Genomic DNA, 24279 nt, shown 5'->3' on the forward strand with positions numbered 1-24279 from the left:
ATTGAATGAGCATTTGTTGTATAGCTAACATTAAATTATTCATAATTCTATTATGTAATTTAAATAACCATTCAAAACAAAAAACAAAAATCATTTTACTATTACATTTATTTCAAAATTGAATTCTATTTAATAACAAACTTTCTCGAAATCAAAACAAAAAAAAAAATCATTAGCCAAGCGATAATCCAATTCTTTCCATTTAAATAATATCAAGAATTACACACAAAATGAGAATCATTTGAATTACATAACTTAATAAATTAGAAAACATTTTAAATTCTCAATTCAATATATAAATGATTACAAGCAATTAATAATATAAACTTTATTATATCTATGGATTTTTTTTTTTTTTTTTTTCAAAAACTCAAAAATGAAAAAAAAACTTAAGAGTTATAAATTCTATGCTCTATATTTTATTTATATTCTTACAACAAAAAAAAAAAAGAAAAAAATTAAAATCGATAACATATTCTATCGTCAAATCATTCAACTCTTCATATAGTTATCTTTTTATCTTTTAAAAACTACTCAAATCTCTAGAGAACGATGATAACATCAAAGATATAACATTATTTTTTTATCATCATTTAAACATATTATACAAAATATCTATTCTCAATAATCCTAATTAAAAAGTAAAAAAAAAAAAAAAAAAAAATTTCAATAAAGCATACAATGCATAGAGTACATAAACTATAAAACAAAAAGCAAACATTAATTATTGATTGATTAAAAAAAATCCCATTTCTACCTTTTGGTATTTTTTTCTATTTTTGTGCTATTCACTTGTTGCAACTACCAAAAATTCAAATAATAACTTTCGTTCTGAAAAAAAAAAAACAAAAAAAAAAAAAAAAAATCACGACAAGAGGAGAGATTAGTTTTTAAAAGTATTGAAAAACTGATTAATAACAAACGAATAAGAAAACAAAAAAAAAAAAATTTTTTTTTCTCGTATAATTTTTCAATTTCCTTTATTAAATTTTCATATAAGAATTAGTGCTTACCAAAATGAAAATTTTATAAGCATTCTAACTGAATTATAAATCAACATGTTCGTTTAATAATTTTACAATATCCTCTTCTATATCGTTAGGTTGCACTGTAGGAGCATATCGTTCTACCTATAATAAGCAAAATTTTATAATTTTCTTACTTTCATACAAAAAAAAAAAAAAAAACAAAACAGTTAAATTTAAAAAAAAAAAAAAAAAAAAAAAAAAAAACTAAAATATTATCAAAAATATTACATAGTAAATAAATTTTGTAATAAAATTTACCACTTTTCCATGTCTATTAATAAGAAATTTAGTAAAATTCCATTTAATAGCATCTATTAGTGTGCCACTTTTTTGACTCTTTAAAAATTTATACAATGGATGTTCCTCTGCTCCATTAACATTAATTTTAGCATATAAATCAGGCTCAAAATTGAACGTTTCCTTTATAAAATGTTTAATTTCCATTTCATTTCCAGGTTCCTACAAATATTTATCATTTTTTCAAAAATTAATTTAAGCCTATTATTAGTTTATTATTAATTATCTTAATAATAAATCCTATTATTAATTGTTTTTTTATTAATCCATTATTAATTTCCACATGTCTCTTTTTTTTTCTTAGAACAATGCCGCTTCTTTATTGTTTTTTTCGTTTAAAATAGACAAAATGGACTTAATTGTACTTTAAATTCAAAAAAAAAAAAAAAAAAAAATTGATGAATATACCTGTGAAGCAAATTGATTACAAGGAAAAGCAGCTATTGCTAAACCTTGTTCCTTGTATTTATCATGCAAATTTTTCAATTGTGCATAATTTGAATGAGTAAGACCACATTGAGATGCTACATTTACTATTAAAACCACCTTATTCCTACAAACATATATTCAGCTATACTTTTCAATTTAAACAACATAATAAACATTAATCAACAATAAATTTTAGTATTCCTATCAAACATAAATAACTGGTTTTAAATTATAGCTGATATTTTTTGCTTAGTTTCAAGAAAAAGATTGAAAAAGACACCTGAACACTTTTTTTTTTTTTTTAAAGGTCAATTCTAAATTACTTTTTTTTTAAATGAATAAATGGTTTGGATACACACACACACACACACCAACCTATATCGATTCAACGACACTTCTGCACCATTGATATCACGAACTTGAAATTGATATATCGTATTTAATGAATCTTCTTTGGCTACAAATACACTAAATTACAAATATTTCTAATTCATTGTGGAAATCACATATGTATTTATTCACAAGAATTGTTAATTTATAAATTGAATTTTAGTTTACTGAATTACTATGCTACTTGTAATATCTAATTGGATAATCAACTTTAATTAATTTAACTATAAATTATATCATATATATTGTAGTGGACTTCCTACTTTTTTTTTTCCCAAATGATTTAAATCTATGCATACAGTAATAATAATATAATAATAATAATAATAATAATAATAATAATATAATAATAATAATAATAATAATAATATAATAATAATAATAGTAATAATATTAAAAAGTAGTTAATAATTAATAATAATATCAATAATAATAACTAATAAATAATAATAATAGTAATTAATATAATAATAATAATGGTTGATTAATAATAATAAGTAATAGAAATAGTAGTCATAATAAAAGTGAAGATAATAATAACAATAATAATAATTAATAATAAACAAACCTTGGTAAGACATAACAAATAGCGCTAAAACTAGTAACTGAAGACACATTTTGATTCCACTCAAACACATCAATTTTTTCCAATCCGGAAATGAACCCATCGTTTTATGCTATCGTTTCGAGGAATATATTCTTCTAGAAGTTTATCATCCGATTATTGATTATCTTTTATGAAATGTATAAATAATAGAGGAATGCTTAATACTAAATTACATGCAATAAGAAAAAATATTGCTTCAAGATAAAATATTGTACAAATCCTATTATTAAATATACCTATCTGTCAAAGTAAAGTTTAATTGCTAGGGAGAAAGTAAATTAATTTTGGAAGAGAAGAAAGCATTTTCATTACGTTATTTTTCTTCCTATATTGATCGAATTTTAATCGATATCCTATCAGCAGAAATAGAGGAAAAATGATACAATTACGAATGCTATTAAATTTAAAAAAATAAATAAATAAATAAAAATAAACATTGTATATTGTTTATTGAATCGATGAACTTACCGAAAAAAAATAAATAAATAAATAAAAACACATTAGGAAGAAATGCATATGATTAATATCATAGCATTGCTAAAGTGCAATAATTAATCATAACATTATTGCAATTTACAATTCTTTTATTTATTTATTTTTTTTTTTTTTTTCAATGATATCATTACATAATTTTAAGCGGAATAAGAAAATACAAATAAACAAAATTACATTATTTAGCACAGCAAAAATTATTCTAATTAATACAAAATAGTCATTCTCGATATATAAATCATTCTCGATATATAAAATACATAACCTAATACCATCACCGCTACTATTTATCACATGTAAAAAAGATCACATAACCAATTGCATAATGATAAGTGAATAAGATAGATGTATCCTAGATGTCAAAAGAAGGTATAAACATACAAAAAATCACAGAAAGACACCCGTTAATCAGATATATTATAGGATTAAAAGTAAATACAATGAACTGGGAAAGAGCAGTTGCATATCAAATTAATCCATATAAATTTTTTAAACTAACAATGATTAATTGAAATTTTCATTTTAAAACAAGTGAAAGAATTCCAAATGAAAATTGTAAAATTATAACTCATGTTGCTAACTCCTTTTATAAATACATCAAGATAATCCACTCTGAACTACTTCGAAGCAATAACAATTATTATGCATAGGTGTAAACATTATAATTTATCATTTCGAATAAAAACATAAATGGAAAAATTTAAACCAATAAAAAATCAGTAACCTATGCTAACAATATATTTCTAAAGCTGATGATTGCTGTTGTACCATCAACTATTTTCGAATATAACTTCCTGAATCCAAAATTTTCAAGTTGCAAGAAATACATCAGAATACGACGATAGTTTTCGTTGTCTTCACCGATCCAAAATCTAGAAGCAAATGAAAGCAAAGTTATCAGAAGCTATAAATTGTTTTTGTTGCTATCACTGTTCGGAAAACAATTTCAAAGCCTTAAAAAAATCACTAATTTTATAACATCTTGAAAATTTTACCGAACTCTGAGATCTACATGGAGGACAATATTTTTGAATCGAACTGTCTCTAGTAAAGCAGGAAGAATATCCCATTCTCCACCATTAAGATCCATAATAAATTTATCTATTCGATGTTCATTAATAATGTCAATATATCTGATAAAGTTATCAAAAGCCATGCATTATTATCACTGCCATCAGGAACTGTACAATTTTTTGAAAAATATGGCGAAATGCCATAAGGATATATGCTTTGAGTTGAAATCAATCTAAAATAAACAACTATTAAACACTCCTAATTTGTAAAGAACAGACTAAAGTGTTAATCTTTTAACTGTAATAACAACATCAATAAAAGTTTACCTTTTATTTGACTCTACTGGTGAGAAAAAATATACTTTACAAGGAAGAAAATGCTCGAAATTCTCCATTACTTCAAATCCACGATAACTAAAATACAGCATCCAGAAATTACTAATTACATGTCATTAATTTTACTACAAACTACAAAGAAATTACCAATTACAACGTATAATCACATATAAATAAATAATAAAAAACTTAGAACGTATACCTCACATACACTATAGTACATTTTTCCGTTACATTTAGTTTACACAGCAAAGGTATGCCATTTTTAATCTCCGACACTTTATTACAATCCATATTTTCCTTTCTAAATGTTGTCAGATACTTCATAAGTCGCTTCTTTTCTTCCACTGGCGAACCTAAATAATATATTTTTTAATGTCTATTAATAATTAAATATTACCTGAAGCAAATAACTCTTAACATGCATAATTCTACTATCGCTGATCAAATTGCTAAAACACTACTGACACATGTTATTCTCACAATATAATTTCTCACAGTTAGATAAGTCATATCTGTAATATGTGAAAAAAAAAAAAAAAATGTAAATTACAATACTAATTTCTGCATCTCTTTTTAAGTATATTTAATGATTATTAACCAAAGCCAAAAATAGGCAAATCCACTTGATGATGCTCCTTTTTTATGAAACTGAGTCGATAATAGCAATTATGAGTCGTTCGATCACAGGCAGAATTTGATTCGGCTCCAATAAGGGCATAATGATATTTGAAGTACATCTGATATAATAATAAATACCAATCATATAACAAATTTTCCATATTTTTTCCAATTTCGATGGTCAGGTGTAGCTGATCCGATTGCAAAACCTGCAATAATTATTACGACTTAAAGTCGTAATTTCAAATAGCACAAAGTTGCTGTAACTTCGAATAAAAAAAAAAAAAAAAACTCAAATAAAACATTGGTAAAGACCTTCAAAACTTGCTCCATTAGCTTGGGTGCATCACGAAGTTTTTGCAGTTGTGTTATTCTCAATTCTCCATTCTGAATGGGTGTATAAAAGTTGACAAATGCGATATCAAATTGCCTATGTAATAATTCACGAAATATATCATCGGAATCCCAAATACCATTATCGTTTAGATAAAAAAGATAATGCATTTCCGCATCTGCAACGTATGTGATTAATTAAATTTTTATTTTGCTCTCATCTAGATAATCAATCGTAAAATAGATAACAAAGTAATTTAGCAAGACTTACCGACGTTTCCTAAATTGTCAAGTGCTTTGAATCCTTCAGGAACAAAAAATATCCATCGTTCTGGAATCACTGCAGTCAAATAAAAAGCAAAATCATCTGGAGAACCACTAATGAACAAAGCATTGCTGAAATATGAGAGACACATGAAGCTAAATTCTCCTTGGATAGCAAAGTTTGAATTGCTACATTTGATGACTTCTAAAAAATAAACAGGTTCATCGAACAAGACTTGATAAACAAGTTTTAATTGGTTACATTGCTTTTTGATTTTATTGGCCAAACATAAAATTCAAAGAATACATTGCGCTATATCTTAATAATCTACCATTCAGTTGCTAATATTTCAAATACTCGAAACTTGTCACTAAATCATCTCCAAGCAAATGACGAAGTCAAAATGAATACATATTATATATATATATATATATATTAATATCCAAGATGATTATTGCTGAAAATTGCATACCGTATTGTCTTGTTCAATGTTCCATCTGTACAAATCGTAAAAGCCCCTTTACTGTCACCAACAGTGATACCTTCCTCACATTTGTACTGTTTATGAGCTAATAATTCGTTAAGTCGTAACACTTCGGCTATTGTATCATTGAGTTTTGGTGGTGAGAATATATCCACATCTTTCCAGGTCAGTAGCGATACATTGTTCTTCGATATAATGCTATAAATATAAATGATTACGCATTGGATAAACTTTGTGAAATATAATCCGAAATATTGCAAATATTGAAATAAACTTAATAATATAAAGCTTAAATGATTTCTAATTTATCAATTCAACTAAAAAAATCTTGAAAATTGGTAAATATATAATATCAAAGATAAATCATTCAGTTAAATTAATATGCAATTAAATCTTCAAATAATAAACCTTTCAAAGGAAAATTTCGCAGTTATTGAATCAATCGATAACCAGATCAAATCATATATTACATCCAGATCATTCACTATGAATATAATTGTACATACTGTTATCAGCCTTAACATCAATAATCCATTGATATATCGCATACCTAATTTCTCGATATCATTTAATACTTAAATTTCAGCATCCACCGTCTAACGAAATAGCAACAGATCAGTATTATCATTGGCGGTATTTAGCTGAAATAATAATAATAGTAAAAGGTCAAAAGTTAATACTAATAAGTTTAAAATTACTAATGAAAATTGGAGAGGGTCAAAGGTCATACAGAAGTTATAAAAAAAAAAAAAAAGAGAGAGAATATATTTGAGAAAAAAGTGAGAAAATTTCTTTTGAAAATTTTTTGTTCGTTTCATATTTGTTACATAAATTAATGGATATTAATTAACTGAACTAATTTGATTTGAATTCTTTCGAATTATTTCAAATATAATTTACATTTAAAAAAAAAAAATGAATTGATTAATTTTAATAATGATTAGAAATATAAAATTATTAATATAGTTTATACTTGTACGGAATGATTCTCTCGAAATATACTTTTTAAGTACAAATATATTGATGAATTATTAGAATATTTTTGTTTCTTTTTTTTTTTTTTCATACCTTCTTTGTTTTTTTTTTTTTTTTTAGCAAAAATATTCTTCATTGTGGAATTTTCCCATTCATATCTGAAGCATACAGAAAATATAGCCAAATTAAATAAAAATAAAACAAAAAAAAAAAAAAAGGAAAGGAAGTAAGTAATTTGAATAATGAAGCAAATACTACCCGCTTTTTAATAATTTCAAAATAATTATCGTCGTGATTTGGCATAATTATTCAGTGCAATTATTGATTGATTAATTATTGATTGATTGATTGATACTAATAAGAAAATATAGCCAAATTAAATAAAATAAAAAAAAGGAAAGAAAGTAAGTAATTTGAATAATGAAGCAAATACTACCGCTTTTTAATAATTTCAAAATAATTATCGTCGTGATTTGGCATAATTATTCAGTGCAATTATTGATTGATTGATTATTGATTGATTGATTGATTGATTGATTGATACTAATAAGAAATATAGCCAAATTAAATAAAAAAAAAAAAAGGAAAGGAAAGTAAGTAATTTGAATAATGAAGCAAATACTACCCGCTTTTTAATAATTTCAAAATAATTATCGTCGTGATTTGGCATAATTATTCAGTGCAATTATTGATTGATTGATTATTGATTGATTGATTGATTGATTGATTGATTGATACTAATAAGAAAATATAGCCAAATTAAATAAAATAAAAAAAGGAAAGGAAAGTAAGTAATTTGAATAATGAAGCAAATACTACCCGCTTTTAATAATTTCAAAATAATTATCGTCGTGATTTGGCATAATTATTCAGTGCAATTATTGATTGATTAATTATTGATTGATTGATTGATTGATTGATACTAATAAGAAAATATAGCCAAATTAAATAAAAAAAAAAAAGGAAAGGAAAGTAAGTAATTTGAATAATGAAGCAAATACTACCGCTTTTTAATAATTTCAAAATAATTATCGTCGTGATTTGGCATAATTATTCAGTGCAATTATTGATTGATTAATTATTGATTGATTGATTGATACTAATAAGAAAATATAGCCAAATTAAATAAAAAAAAAAAAGGAAAGGAAAGTAAGTAATTTGAATAATGAAGCAAATACTACCCGCTTTTTAATAATTTCAAATAATTATCGTCGTGATTTGGCATAATTATTCAGTGCAATTATTGATTGATTAATTATTGATTGATTGATTGATTGATTGATTGATTGATACTAATAAGAAATATAGCCAAATTAAATAAAATTAAAAAAAGGAAAGGAAAGTAAGTAATTTGAATAATGAAGCAAATACTACCCGCTTTTTAATAATTTCAAAATAATTATCGTTCGTGATTTGGCATAATTATTCAGTGCAATTATTGATTGATTGATTATTGATTGATTGATTGATTGATTGATTGATTGATACTAATAAGAAAATATAGCCAAATTAAATAAAAATAAAAAAAGGAAAGGAAAGTAAGTAATTTGAATAATGAAGCAAATACTACCTGGTTTTTAATAATTTCAAAATAATTATCGTCGTGATTTTGGCATAATTATTCAGTGCAATTATTGATTGATTGATTATTGATTGATTGATTGATTGATTGATTGATTGATACTAATAAGAAAATATAGCCAAATTAAATAAAAATAAAAAAAGGAAAGGAAAGTAAGTAATTTGAATAATGAAGCAAATACTACCCGCTTTTAATAATTTCAAAATAATTATCGTCGTGATTTGGCATAATTATTCAGTGCAATTATTGATTGATTAATTATTGATTGATTGATTGATACTAATAAGAAAATATAGCCAAATTAAATAAAAAAAAAAAAGGAAAGGAAAGTAAGTAATTTGAATAATGAAGCAAATACTACCCGCTTTTTAATAATTTCAAAATAATTATCGTCGTGATTTGGCATAATTATTCAGTGCAATTATTGATTGATTAATTATTGATTGATTGATTGATTGATTGATACTAATAAGAAAATATAGCCAAATTAAATAAAAATAAAAAAAAGGAAAGGAAAGTAAGTAATTTGAATAATGAAGCAATACTACCCGCTTTTTATAATTTCAAAATAATTATCGTCGTGATTTGCATAATTATTCAGTGCAATTATTGATTGATTAATTATTGATTGATTGATTGATTGATTGATACTAATAAGAAAATATAGCCAATTTAATTAAAAAAAAAAGGAAAGGAAAGTAAGTAATTTGAATAATGAAGCAAATACTACCCGCTTTTAATAATTTCAAAATAATTATCGTCGTGATTTGGCATAATTATTCAGTGCAATTATTGATTGATTGATTATTGATTGATTGATTGATTGATTGATTGATTGATTGATTGATTGATTGATACTAATAAGAAAATATAGCCAAATTAAATAAAAAAAAAAAAAGGAAAGGAAAGTAAGTAATTTGAATAATGAAGCAAATACTACCCGTTTTTAATAATTTCAAAATAATTATCGTCGTGATTTGGCATAATTATTCAGTGCAATTATTGATTGATTAATTATTGATTGATTGATTGATTGATTGATACTAATAAGAAAATATAGCCAAATTAAATAAAAAAAAAAAAGGAAAGGAAAGTAAGTAATTTGAATAATGAAGCAAATACTACCCGCTTTTTAATAATTTCAAAATAATTATCGTCGTGATTTGGCATAATTATTCAGTGGCAATTATTGATTGATTAATTTTTGTTGATTGATTGATTGATTGATACTAATAAGAAAATATAGCCAAATTAAATAAAAAAAAAAAAAGGAAAGGAAAGTAAGTAATTTGAATAATGAAGCAAATACTACCCGCTTTTAATAATTTCAAAATAATTATCGTCGTGATTTGGCATAATTATTCAGTGCAATTATTGATTGATTAATTATTGATTGATTGATTGATTGATTGATACTAATAAGAAAATATAGCCAAATTAAATAAAAAAAAAAAAAGGAAAGGAAAGTAAGTTATTTGAATAATGAAAGCAAATACTACCCGCTTTCTAATAATTTCAAAATAGTTATCTTCGTGATTTGGCATAATTATTCAGTGCAATTATTGATTGATTGATTATTGATTGATTGATTGATTGATTGATACTAATAAGAAAATATAGCCAAATTAAATAAAAATAAAAAAAAGGAAAGGAAAGTAAGTAATTTGAATAATGAAGCAAATACTACCCGCTTTCTTAATAATTTCCAATATTTTTCTTTTTGTTATTTGCATAATTATTCAGTGCAATTATTGATTGATTAATTATTGATTGATTGATTGATTGATTGATACTAATAAGAAAATATAGCCAAATTAAATAAAAAAAAAAAAGGAAAGGAAAGTAAGTAATTTGAATAATGAAGCAAATACTACCGGTTTTTTATTATTTTCAAATTATTATCGTCGTGATTTGGCATAATTATTCAGTGCAATTATTGATTGATTGATTATTGATTGATTGATTGATTGATTGATACTAATAAGAAAATATAGCCAAATTAAATAAAAATAAAAAAAAAGGAAAGGAAAGTAAGTAATTTGAATAATGAAGCAAATACTACCCGCTTTCTAATAATTTCAAAATAGTTATCTTCGTGATTTGGCATAATTATTCAGTGCAATTATTGATTGATTGATTATTGATTGATTGATTGATTGATTGATACTAATAAGAAAATATAGCCAAATTAAATAAAAATAAAAAAAAGGAAAGGAAAGTAAGTAATTTGAATAATGAAGCAAATACTACCCGCTTTTTAATAATTTCAAAATAATTATCGTCGTGATTTGGCATAATTATTCAGTGCAATTATTGATTGATTAATTATTGATTGATTGATTGATTGATTGATCAGTTGATACTAATAAAGTAAATATGAATTTTCGTATAACCATGAATATAGGTGTGAAAATTTTTTTACGACTTTTTTTTTTTCTTTCTTCCTTAGGTTCATATGTTCGAAATATAACTTTGAAGAATTGCCTATTTCTTTTTTTTTCTTTTCAAATCATTCTGAAAGAAAAAAAAAAAAAAAACCAGATAACATTTAACTAGATAATATCACTTATTAATTGAAGTAAAATATAAGATGACATTTGGTGATTGATTAATTAATACTGATAATGGTACATGATTTAATTAATTAATTAATTAATTAATTAACATATTATATCATATCATATAGAACAAAATTATATTTAAATACAATATGACTATATTAAATACTAATTGCAAATAATTGACAAAAAAAAAAAAAAAAAACGAAATTTACAGAAAGGTAAATAAATAAGAAAGTAAATAATATAGGTAAAAAAATAAGAAAATAAGTAATATAAAATAATAGGTAAAAGTTGTATCGTTTTATTGCAATGACACACAACAATAAATGTAACTAACATTTTATTTTAAATCATATTATATTACACATTAGTTATTTACAAATAATTCATATTCATTTTCTATTTACTATAATTCTGAAATATGTCAATTAAAAATTTCAATGAATGCAACAATTCTTGTTATATACGATTAAATAAAAATAAAAAAAAAAAAATAAATAAACAAATAAATAAATATTTAACTAGGAAAAAAATTAGCTAAATATTGATTAATCAAAAGAAACTGCTAATCAGGAAAAAGAAAAAAGAACTAACTAATTATTAATCATTGAAAAATTTTTTAATAATCTGAAATAATATAAGATAATATTTGAAAGACATTCATATAAATGATTAAAATGAAGGCAATGAGTAAAGATGAAAAAATAGGTAAAATATTAATTAATTAACTTTACATAAAATTTATTATAAACATATTCGATATTATTTCTGTTCTTTGCAAATATTCTTCTTTTGTTTTATCTGTTGAGCATTATTAGCAAATAATACTGCATCATGAATGGATGGAAAGAAATTTATCGATGGAATCACTTCATAGATATTACATTTGGCAAATAATATTCGAGCTTCTGCTAAAAAAAAAAAAAAAAAAAAAAATATTATTATGCAACAAACATATTTACTTTTTTCATTATTTTCGACTAGGGTAAATTTAAACTAGGGTAAATTGAACTAGGGTAAATTTTACATATAAATGAAATGATTAATTTTTTAATTCATAAATGTTATAATATTGTGAACCTTTTGAAGCAGCCATAAATATTTCAACCATTATTTCTAGGGTAAATTTAAAGGTAAATTTAAACTAGGGTAAATTTAACTAGGGTAAATTTTACATATAAATGAAATGATTAATTTTTTAATTCATAAATGTTATAATATTGTGAACCTTTTGAAGCAGCCATAAATATTTCAACCATTATTTCTAGGGTAAATTTAAAGGGTAAATTTAAACTAGGGTAAATTTAACTAGGGTAAATTTTACATATAAATGAAATGATTAATTTTTTAATTCATAAATGTTATAATATTTGAAACCTTTTGAGGCAGCCATAAATATTTCAACATTACGATTTCTCAATTCCTGCGATAAATCCTTCAATCTTTCAATTCCGGTATAATCAATGCATGTAAATCCCGAAGCATCAATGATCAGATAAAGTGTTTCGCTTTCATTTAACATTTTCTGTAAAAAAATTTATTGATATGATCATTTCATGATCAATTCATTGAACACAATGACACTTTAGATCTGATAAGAAATTGCTTGATGAAAATGATAACTAACCATTTTATCATCAACAATAGCAAGAGCTTTTTTGATAAATAAATCGCTATTGAGAAAAAGTAAAGGTGCATCATAGCGATAAATCACAATCGTTGGTGATACTAATGATTCACTGAAAAAGTAATTTTGCATAATGTTAAATTAAATTGAAGGCTAAATCCATACTTTCATGATTAAAACATCAATTTTCACATAATATCTAAAATAATCTAAAAATCAATATCGAAAAACATTTTCTAAAGTCGATATAATAATATTGATTTTAAAGAATGATAAATGTAAACAAGACTAATTTTAAAATCATAATTTTCACATATATAATTTCAATATCTAAAAACATTTTCTAAATAATAATATTGATTTTAATAATATTGTAAATAATAATATTGATTTTAAAGAATGATAAATGTAAACAAGACTAATTTTAAAATCATAATTTTCACATATATAATTACAATATCTAAAAAACATTTTCTAAAGTCGATATAATAATATTGATTTTAAAGAATGATAAATGTAAACAAGACTAATTTTAAAATTATAATTTTCACATATATAATTTCAATATCTAAAAACATTTTCTAAATAATAATATTGTAAATAATAATATTGATTTTAAAGAATGATAAATGTAACAAGACTAATTTTAAAATCATAATTTTCACATATATAATTTCAATATCTAAAAAACATTTTCTAAATAATAATATTGATTTTAATAATATTGTAAATAATAATATTGATTTTAAAGAATGATAAATGTAAACAAGACTAATTTTACCTGTAACGACAAATGTCTCTATATAGCTCGGTATCTTTAATTTCACCAAGTGTTACAGCTTTGGCCTAAAATATATGTATGGAGGATACATTTTGAATTTTGAATTCAGTCAAAAAGGTAGAAGAAAGAATTCATACATACAACTTTTCAAAGCTTTCATCGTTCAAATCAAGAGAATAAAAAAAAAGCTAAAAATTAAAATATAAATGGAATCTTTCAAAATTTACTCTTTAATTTTAATCATACATAAATTAATTCAATCATATATAAATTAATAACAAACAAATTCAAACCATTGTGTACGAATGATAACAGTTAAAATAGCAAATATTATAGCTACACCAAGACCTTCACTTACATTCCATAGAAATGTACCCAGAAAACTTATTAACCAAATAAGCTGAAATTTTTATGCAAACTACTGATAAGAATAAAGATATGATCCATTAATTTTTATCAATATTATCACTTCATTAATTTTATCAATAAAACTAAGACACATCCATTAATTTTTATCAATATCATTACTTCATTAATTTTATCAATAAAACTAAGACATCCATTAATTTTTATCAATATTATCACTTCATTAATTTTATCAATAAAACTATGACATCCATTAATTTTATCAATATCATTACTTCATTAATTTTATCAATAAACTAAGACACATCCATTAATTTTTATCAATATTATCACTTCATTAATTTTATCAATAAAACTAAGACACATCCATTAATTTTATCAATATTATCACTTCATTAATTTTATCAATAAAACTAAGACACATCCATTAATTTTTATCAATATTATCACTTCATTAATTTTATCAATAAAACTAAGATACTAAAAATGCTTTTAATAAATTTCAGTGCACTAACCAAATCAATTTTTGAAGTTTTCCAATAGTGAACAGCTTCATTAGCTCTTAGAAACATTCCCTGTAGAGCTACCACTATTACTGATACCAATACACACTGAAATGATTTAATAAATAAAAAGTAAACTTTACTATTAGCATCACATAAATGATTATTTGAAAATAAACTGTAGAATTAATAAATACTAATCATTATACAAATAACTTTATAAGTTTCAGTTGAATAATTAAAATAAAAAGTAAACTTTACTATTAGCATCACATAAATGATTATTTGGAAAATAAACTGTAGAATTAATAAATACTAATCATTATGCAAATAACTTTATAAACTTTAGTTAAATAATTTAAATAAAAGTAAACTTTACTATTAGCATCACATAAATGATTATTTGGAAAATAAACTGTAGAATTAATAAATACTAATCATTATGCAAATAACTTTATAAACTTTAGTTAAATAATTAAATAAAAAGTAAACTTTACTATTAGCATCACATAAATGATTATTTGGAAAATAACTGTAGAATTAATAAATACTAATCATTATGCAAATAACTTTATAAACTTTAGTTAAATAATTTAAATAAAAAGTAAACTTTACTATTAGCATCACATATAAATGATTATTTTAGCATACCGTTGGCAAATAGTACAGCAATGGTCCAACCAACAAAATGACCAAAAGTACTACAAGTGCAGCTACAACGCTTGAAAGCTGTAAACAATATGTTTATGTGTAATTCAATATTAATTATAGAAATAAATAAATAAAAAAAAAAAAAACTATTCCTAACATCATAATCAGTGATATTTATATCAAAAAATAAAAATTATTAGTTAATATTTAAATAATTTTTTTTTTCTTTCTTTCTTTCTTTGTTTGTTAGAAAGAGAGAAAATCTAACCTCAGAAGTGGCACCCAATTCTGAATTTAAAAGAGCACGTGATAAACTTGCACTTGCAGGATGACAACTTAGAATGCCACCTATCAATTGACATAGTGCAATTGCTTTCAGTTCCTAAAAATTATTAAATTCATTTAAAAATATTCAATTTGAATTGTTCAAATTGATTAAATGAAAAAAATGTTACCATTTTGATATAATATTACTTAATTAAAATGCAAAAAAAAAAATAAATTTGAAATGACTAAACATATAACATAACATAATTCAATTTTAAAATAACATTACTTAATTAAAATGCAAAAAAAAATAAATTTGAAATGACTAAACATATAACATAACATAATTCAATTTTAAAATAACATTACTTAATTAAAATGCAAAAAAAATAAATTTGAAATGACTAAACATATAACATAACATAATTCAATTTTAAAATAACATTACTTAATTAAAATGCAAAAAAAAAATAAATTTGAAATGACTAAACATATAACATAACATAATTCAATTTTAAAATAACATTACTTAATTAAAATGCAAAAAAAAATAAATTTGAAATGACTAAACATATAACATAACATAATTCAATTTTAAATAACATTACTTAATTAAAATCAAAAAAATAAATTTGAAATGACTAAACATATAACATAACATAATTCAATTTTGATATAACATTACTTAATTAAAATGCAAAAAAAATAAATTTGAAATGACTAAACATATAACATAACATAATTCAATTTTGATATAACATTACTTAATTAAAATGCAAAAAAAATAAATTTGAAATGACTAAACATATAACATAACATAATTCAATTTAAAATAACATTACTTAATTAAAATCAAAAAAATAAATTTGAAATGACTAAACATATAACATAACATAATTCAATTCTAATAATATTATTTATAAACAGCATGTAAACAATAGCAATATACTGAAAAGAATTAACTTTTAATTCTTTAATTCTTTTAATTCCTTTAATTCTTTAATTCAAAAATTTAACTTTTAATAAGAAAAAAAATTTATACCTGACTTGGATTAATATGATATCCATGTTTTTTCGCAAATACTTTACCTACAGATGCTGTAAACGAATAGATTACTATAGCAATTACTAATGCATCCAAAATAAATGCACTAAAATATTTGAATTCTGGTAGTGTTGGCATTGGTAACCTATAAAATTAATTAAATTATCACTATAAATACATCATAATTCATTCATCATACATACATTTTCTTAATTTATATTATTAACAAACTAAAGTGAATAAATTAAAATTAATTAAATTATCACTATAAATACATCATAATTCATTCATCATACATACATTTTCTTAATTTATATTATTAACAAACTAAAAGTGAATAAATTAAAATTAATTAAATTATCACTATAAATACATCATAATTCATTCATCATACATACATTTTCTTAATTTATATTATTAACAAACTAAAAGTGAATAAATTAAAATTAATTAAATTATCACTATAAATACATCATAATTCATTCATCATACATACATTTTCTTAATTTATATTATTAACAAACTAAAAGTGAATAAATTAAAATTAATTAAATTATCACTATAAATACATCATAATTCATTCATCATACATACATTTTCTTAATTTATATTATTAACAAACTAAAAGTGAATAAATACGCATATAGTTTAATTTTTTTTTTTTTTTTTGGAAACAACCTTTGTAGGAAGAGAATAAAATATATCTAAAATATTTAATGAAAAAAAAAAAAAAAGATTGTTTAAAAAAATAAGAAAATCGAATAAAATCCTAATGAATATTAATTGTTTTGCGTTCGTTTTTTTTTTTTTTTTTAAAAAAAAAACAACTAAATGATAAGAATATGAATAAATAATAAAAATATTAAATAAGTCTTAAGAACTAACTTTGATGGTATAAATCCAACAATAGCAACTTTTTGTTTTACATTTAATTCCAGCATATAAGTCATCAATGTGCCGAGTATCATCTAAAATTTTCAATTTTCACAATAAATTCATAAAGAAAATTGCAAAAAACATATATGAAGCAATATTTTATATTAATACTTAAATTTATTAATAATGCATAAATTTATAAAATATTTAAAACTATAGAGAAAATTGCAAAAAAAACATATATGAAGCAATATTTTATATTAATACTTAATTTATTAATAATGCATAAATTTATAAAATATTTAAAACTATAGAGAAAATTGCAAAAAAAAACATATATGAAGCAATATTTTATATTAATACTTAAATTTATTAATAATGCATAAATTTATAAAATATTTAAAACTATAGAGAAAATTGCAAAAAAAAACATATATGAAGCAATATTTTATATTAATACTTAAATTTATTAATAATGCATAAATTTATAAATATTTAAAACTATAGAGAAAATTGCAAAAAAAACATATATGAAGCAATATTTTATATTAATACTTAAATTTATTAATAATGCATAAATTTATAAAATATTTAAAACTATAGAGAAAATTGCAAAAAAAAACATATATGAAGCAATATTTTATATTAATACTTAAATTTATTAATAATGCATAAATTTATAAAATATTTAAAACTATAGAGAAAATTGCAAAAAAAACATATATGAAGCAATATTTTATATTAATACTTAAATTTATTATAATGCATAAATTTATAAAATATTTAAAACTATAGAGAAAATTGCAAAAAAACATATATGAAGCAATATTTTATATTAATACTTAAATTTATTAATAATGCATAAATTTATAAAATATTAAAACTATAGAGAAAATTGCAAAAAAACATATATGAAGCAATATTTTATATTAATACTTAAATTTATTAATAATGCATAAATTTATAAAATATTTAAAACTATAGAGAAAATTGCAAAAAAACATATATGAAGCAATATTTTATATTAATACTTAAATTTATTAATAATGCATAAATTTATAAAATAATTAAAACTATCAGCATTAAACCAAAAAAAAAAATTTTTTCCTCTCATCCATTGTTTGGTAAAAAACATTAAAAAAAATTTTGATAGCAATAATTTAAAATAGGAAAGAACTAAAAAGTAAACTTAAAAAAAAAAAAAAGAAATATCAACCACAAAAAGTTCAAATGGCATTGGTATTCGAATTCGTTGCTGTATTGATGGATTTAAAATATATTTTCCAAGCATCAAAATAACAATTGAAATTACTGATATGATTACCACACATAAATTTGCATCCTTTAGTAATGTCACAAAATCGAATAGAAACTAAAATATTTTTGTTAAAAATTTATTTTAATTTTTAATTGTAACAGATATAAAGTATCAATTATCCTATCAATTGATAAAGTGATAATTTGAAAAGAGTCTTTAAAATATTTTCAATTCAAAAATATAAAACCATAAATTTGCTTCCTTTAGTAATGTCACAAAATCGAATAGAAACTAAAATATTTTTGTTAAAAATTTATTTTAATTTTTAATTGTAACAGATACAAAGTATTAATTATCCTATCAATTGATAAAGTGATAATTTGAAAAGAGTCTTTAAAATATTTTCAATTCAAAAATATAAAACCATCAATTTGCATCCTTTAGTAATGTCACAAAATCGAATAGAAACTAAAATATTTTGTTAAAAAATTATTTTAATTTTTAATTGTAACAGATACAAAGTATTAATTATCCTATCAATTGATAAAGTGATAATTTGAAAAGAGTCTTTATAATATTTTCAATTCAAAAATATACAACCATCAATTTGCATCCTTTAGTAATGTCACAAAATCGAATAGAAACTAAAATATTTTGTTAAAAAATTATTTTAATTTTAATTGTAACAGATATAAAGTATCAATTATCCTATCAATTGATAAAGTGATAATTTGAAAATACTATTTATAATATTTTCAATTCAAAAATATACAACAATTACAAGAAATGAATGTAATATTTTAATTTAAAAAAAAAAAAAAAGTTGATAAAGTGATAATTTGAAAATACTATTTATAATATTTTCAATTCAAAAATATACAACAATTACAAGAATAATATTTTATTTAAAAAAAAAAAAAAAATTACATATGGTAATTTGAAAAGACCAAATGGACCATATCTTGATGGTATTTGAATACCAATTAATTTTGGCATTTGTGATGCAAATACATGACATGCTGCACCAATTGTAAAACCACCAACCACTGGATCAGCCAAATAAACAGTAAGAAAATGCAATTGTAGAATGGCAAAAATTGCCTGAAGAAAGAAATTAAATGTTAATTAGAAATTTGAACATGAAAAACAATAAATAAATAAATAAATAAATAAATAATAAATAAATAAATAAATTTACTCTTCTATTGAACAATAGAAATTCGAATATGAAAAACTATTAATAAATAAATAAATAAATAAATTTGCTCCTCTATTGAACAATAGAAATTCGAATATGAAAAATTATAAATAAATAAATAAATAAATTTACTCTTCTATTGAACAATAGAAATTCGAATATGAAAAACTATTAATAAATAAATAAATAAATTTACTCTTCTATTGAACAATAGAAATTCGAATATGAAAAACTATTAATAAATAAATAAATAAATAAATTTACTCTTCTATTGAACAATAGAAATTCGAATATGAAAAACTATTAATAAATAAATAAATAAATAAATAAATAAATTTACTCTTCTATTGAACAATAGAAATTCGAATATGAAAACTATTAATAAATAAATAAATAAATAAATAAATAAATTTACTCTTCTATTGAACAATAGAAATTCGAATATGAAAACTATTAATAAATAAATAAATAAATTTACTCTTCTATTGAACAATAGAAATTCGAATATGAAAAACTATTAATAAATAAATAAATTTGCTCCTCTATTGAACAAATATAAATCAAATATCAATTAGAAATTTGAACATGAAAAACTATAAATAAATAAATAAATAAATTTGCACCACTACTAAACAAATATATCAATTCTGTTCATTCTTAATCATACTTGAACTAATCACTTGAAATGCTCTTTCATCTTTGATGCTAATTGTAATTACTATCATTTCTCATTTTTTTTTTTTTAAACATTAAGAATAAATTTTATGATATTATATAATAATATATATAATTATATATATATATGTAAATAGCTAAATTCCTATTTAGTTTTTGAAATTTCTGATTAAATTCAATTGCTAAATATTCACTATCGTTTACTGTCATTGTAATAATTTAAATAATTTAAAGAATATAATATAATATTTTTTTTTTTTTTTCAAATGTATTAGTTGAATGTTATATTGTTTACTTATTATATTTTAATATAATAAAATATATAATTTGAAATAATTATATGATCGTTTCAATTTAATTTAATTTAATTCAATTCTTTTTTTTTTTTTCCTTTTTTCATTCCTATCATATTATTAATAATTTAATTTTTTTTTTCAAATGTATTAGTTGAATGTTATATTGTTTACTTATTATATTTTAATATAATAAAATATATAATTTGAAATAATTATATGATCGTTTCAATTTAATTTAATTCAATTCAATTCTTTTTTTATTTTTCCTTTTTTCATTCCTATCATATAATTAATAATATAATTTTTTTTTCTCAAATATATTAGTTGAATGTTAAATTAAATTATTTTAAATATAATATTTTGAAATATTTATATGATCGTTTCAATTTAATTTAATTTAATTCAATTCAATTCTTTTTTTTTCCTTTTTTCATTCCTATCATATAATTAAAATATTAATTATAGATGAAATAAACAAATTACCATAACGAAACCAACAGTAAATGTTAGCGTAGCCATCAATCGAACAGTTAAAATAGTATTATCAATCATTTGTAAATTGTATAAATCAGTGGTATTTTTATCAAATATATCTTCCATTCTACGTTCCAATGCATTACCTGTCATTAATGCTACAACTGCAAACATACCTGTAATTAACCTTATCTCATAATTAATATTAAATTTATCATTTAAAAAAAAAAAAAAAAGAAGCACTTCAAAGCATTATTTATTATTTTTTACTTTTTTTTTTTTTTTTTGTTTCAAAAGTTAATTTTGTAAATTTCAAACAAAAAACTTGTTAATGTTAAAATAAGAATTTCGTTCAATGAAATCTAAATATTATATTATATCAAAATTTTTTTTTTTGTAATTAACCTTATCTCATAATTAATCTTAAATTTATCATTTAAAAAAAAAAAAAAAGAAGCACTTCAAAGCATATTTATTATTTTTTTACTTTTTTTTTTTTAACAGAAATTTCTTTTTTTTTTTTTTTGTTTTCAAAAGTTAATTTTGTAAATTTCAAACAAAAAACTTGTTAATGTTAAAATAAGAATTTCGTTTAAAGAAATCTTAAAATTATATTATATCAAAATTTTTTTTTTTTTTTGTATGAAAAGAAATCAAAATATAAGCTAATTAATTAGTTTGTTTCAAAAAAAAAAAAATTTTTCAAATAAAATTTGCAAAATAATAACAAAACAAAACTTTTTTGTATGAAAAGAAATCAAAATATAAGCTAATTAATTAGTTTGTTTCAAAAAAAAAAAAAAAATTTTTCAAATAAAATTTGCAAAATAATAACGAACCAAAACTTTTTTGTATGAAAAGAAATCAAAATATAAGCTAATTAATTAGTTTGTTTCAAAAAAAAAAAAAATTTTCAAATAAAATTTGCAAAATAATAACAAACCAAAACTTTTTTGTATGAAAAGAAATCAAAATATAAGCTAATTAATTAGTTTGTTTCAAAAAAAAAAAAAATTTTCAAATAAAATTTGCAAAATAATAACAAACCAAGATTGATATGTTTTGATGTGCCAAATATAACATAAACTAAAGTAGGAAATAATGATGTATACAATCCAATCACTGCATTCACATTTGCTAATGCAGAATAAGCCATAGCTAAATTGAATTCTGTTTAATAATAAAATAATCAAAAAATTAGATAAACAATTATTAATAATAATTAATAATAATAAAATAATTAAATAATAATAATAAAATGTTTAATAATAAAATAATAATAAACAATAAAATAATTAAAAAAATATAATAATAAAATATTAATAATAAAATAATCAAAAAATTAGATAAACAATTATTAATAATAATTAATAATAATAAAATAATTAAATAATAATAAAATGTTTAATAATAAAATAATAATAAATAATAAACATTAAAAAATATAATAATAATATAAATATTAATAATAAATAATCAAAAAATTAGATAAACAATTATTAGTAATATCGTTAAGAAAGAAAATTATAAAGTAAATGTCAGTTATTTTTTTTTTTTCCTTACAGATATTTTCCGGAAATATTTTAATTAATTAACTAAATGATCGGAAAAAAAAATTTATATATGCCTATGAGAAGCTATAAGTAATTAGCTTTATAATTTAACAATAATAATAATAATAATAATTTGTCAGTTATTTTTTTTTTTTTCTTACAGATATTTTCCGGAAATATTTTAATTAATTAACTAAATGATCGGAAAAAAAAATTTATATATGCCTATGAGAAGCTATAAGAATTAGCTTTATAATTTAACAATAATAATAATAATAATTTAAACTACATAAATAATTTTTCTTTTCTTTTTCAACTAAGCAAAAAAAAAAAAAAAAGAAAAAATTAATGGCAAAATGAAAATGTCATTTTGGATGACATTTTTATATACGCTTTATTCATTTTGAAAAATAAATAATCCAAACAAACTATATTATCTTTTTGAAATTCATTACAGAAAAAAAAAGAAAAAAAAAAATTAAAAAAGTTTGTCATTTCTATCTAATATTTTCTTAAAAATAATTTACTACCATTAAAATATAAATTAATAAATATATTTCATGCTAATATGTAACTGTAAATTGAATACAAAGTAGTTGAAAGTATAATCTAATATAAGAAATTAATATAAGAAAAGAATTAACTAAGAAAAATCTTTTCCAAAATGATTTTTTAACTCTTTCGGAAGAAGTTAAACAAATAGTTATGATAAAATTTAAACTTAATAAATTAATAAATAATCAACATTAATTAATAAATATTTAATTAAATAATTTATATAAATAATATTATTTCTTCATATTATTATAATCTTATATAAAAATAAATAAGATTTTTAACTCTTTCGGAAGAAGTTAAACAAATAGTTATGATAAAATTTAAACTTAATAAATTAATAAATAATCAACATTAATTAATAAATATTTAATTAAATAATTTATATAAACAATATTATTTCTTCATATTATTATAATCTTATATAAAAATAATCTTATAAAAAAATAAATAAATAAATAACCATAAAAGAAATGACTAACCTTGTGGTACACAAAGTATTCCAACTGTAATACCAGCAATAATATCTTTGAAAAGATCTGATTTGGTAATATTTGGAAGCCAAAATAATACAGGAAAAAATTGTTTGATTTGATTAATAAAACTATACTGAATAAATTTATTTAATTTCTTCCTCATTAATTCTTTCAAATTTAAATTTGTTTCAATATAACCATATTGATAATCAAATTTCTCCTGTAAACAACAATAATTTTTAAAAAGTAAATACAATCTAAAAAA

General features: G+C 20.6%; 3 protein-coding genes across 4 annotated transcripts; all 3 read right to left on the reverse strand.

The window, feature by feature from the left end:
* Nucleotides 1-1046: 1046 nt before the first annotated feature.
* On the reverse strand, nt 1047-2812 carry Bma-gpx-6 (Uncharacterized protein; the record flags this gene model as incomplete). 2 transcript variants are annotated; one of them, XM_043076037.1, is made up of 5 exons in its annotated part: nt 1047-1130; nt 1287-1487; nt 1734-1878; nt 2130-2211; nt 2713-2812. In XM_043076037.1, 5 exons carry the CDS (start codon nt 2810-2812, stop codon nt 1047-1049), a joined length of 612 nt encoding a protein of 203 aa, XP_042931971.1. The 2 variants fall into 2 exon arrangements, with proteins under 2 accessions (XP_042931971.1, XP_042931972.1); XM_043076038.1 differs by lacking the exon at nt 1287-1487.
* Nucleotides 2813-3967: 1155 nt separating this feature from the next.
* Bm11566 (Uncharacterized protein) lies at nt 3968-6843 on the reverse strand (the record flags this gene model as incomplete). Its single annotated transcript, XM_043076039.1, has 9 exons — nt 3968-4115; nt 4239-4376; nt 4584-4670; nt 4795-4948; nt 5194-5422; nt 5529-5725; nt 5818-5942; nt 6284-6493; nt 6704-6843. The coding sequence occupies 9 exons, from the start codon at nt 6841-6843 to the stop codon at nt 3968-3970; spliced, it is 1428 nt and encodes a 475-aa protein (XP_042931973.1).
* A 5332-nt stretch (nt 6844-12175) lies between these two features.
* On the reverse strand, nt 12176-22586 carry Bm13610 (Uncharacterized protein; the record flags this gene model as incomplete). Its single annotated transcript, XM_043076040.1, has 14 exons — nt 12176-12324; nt 12791-12938; nt 13041-13152; nt 13822-13886; nt 14105-14221; nt 14703-14798; nt 15342-15419; nt 15610-15723; nt 16651-16798; nt 17539-17621; nt 18746-18901; nt 19715-19888; nt 21440-21606; nt 22478-22586. The coding sequence occupies 14 exons, from the start codon at nt 22584-22586 to the stop codon at nt 12176-12178; spliced, it is 1716 nt and encodes a 571-aa protein (XP_042931974.1).
* Nucleotides 22587-24279: the final 1693 nt, after the last annotated feature.

The sequence above is a fragment of the Brugia malayi genome (assembly GCF_000002995.4).
Source record: "Brugia malayi strain FR3 genome assembly, contig: Bm_v4_ChrX_scaffold_001, whole genome shotgun sequence".
NCBI classification, from domain to species: domain Eukaryota; kingdom Metazoa; phylum Nematoda; class Chromadorea; order Rhabditida; family Onchocercidae; genus Brugia; species Brugia malayi.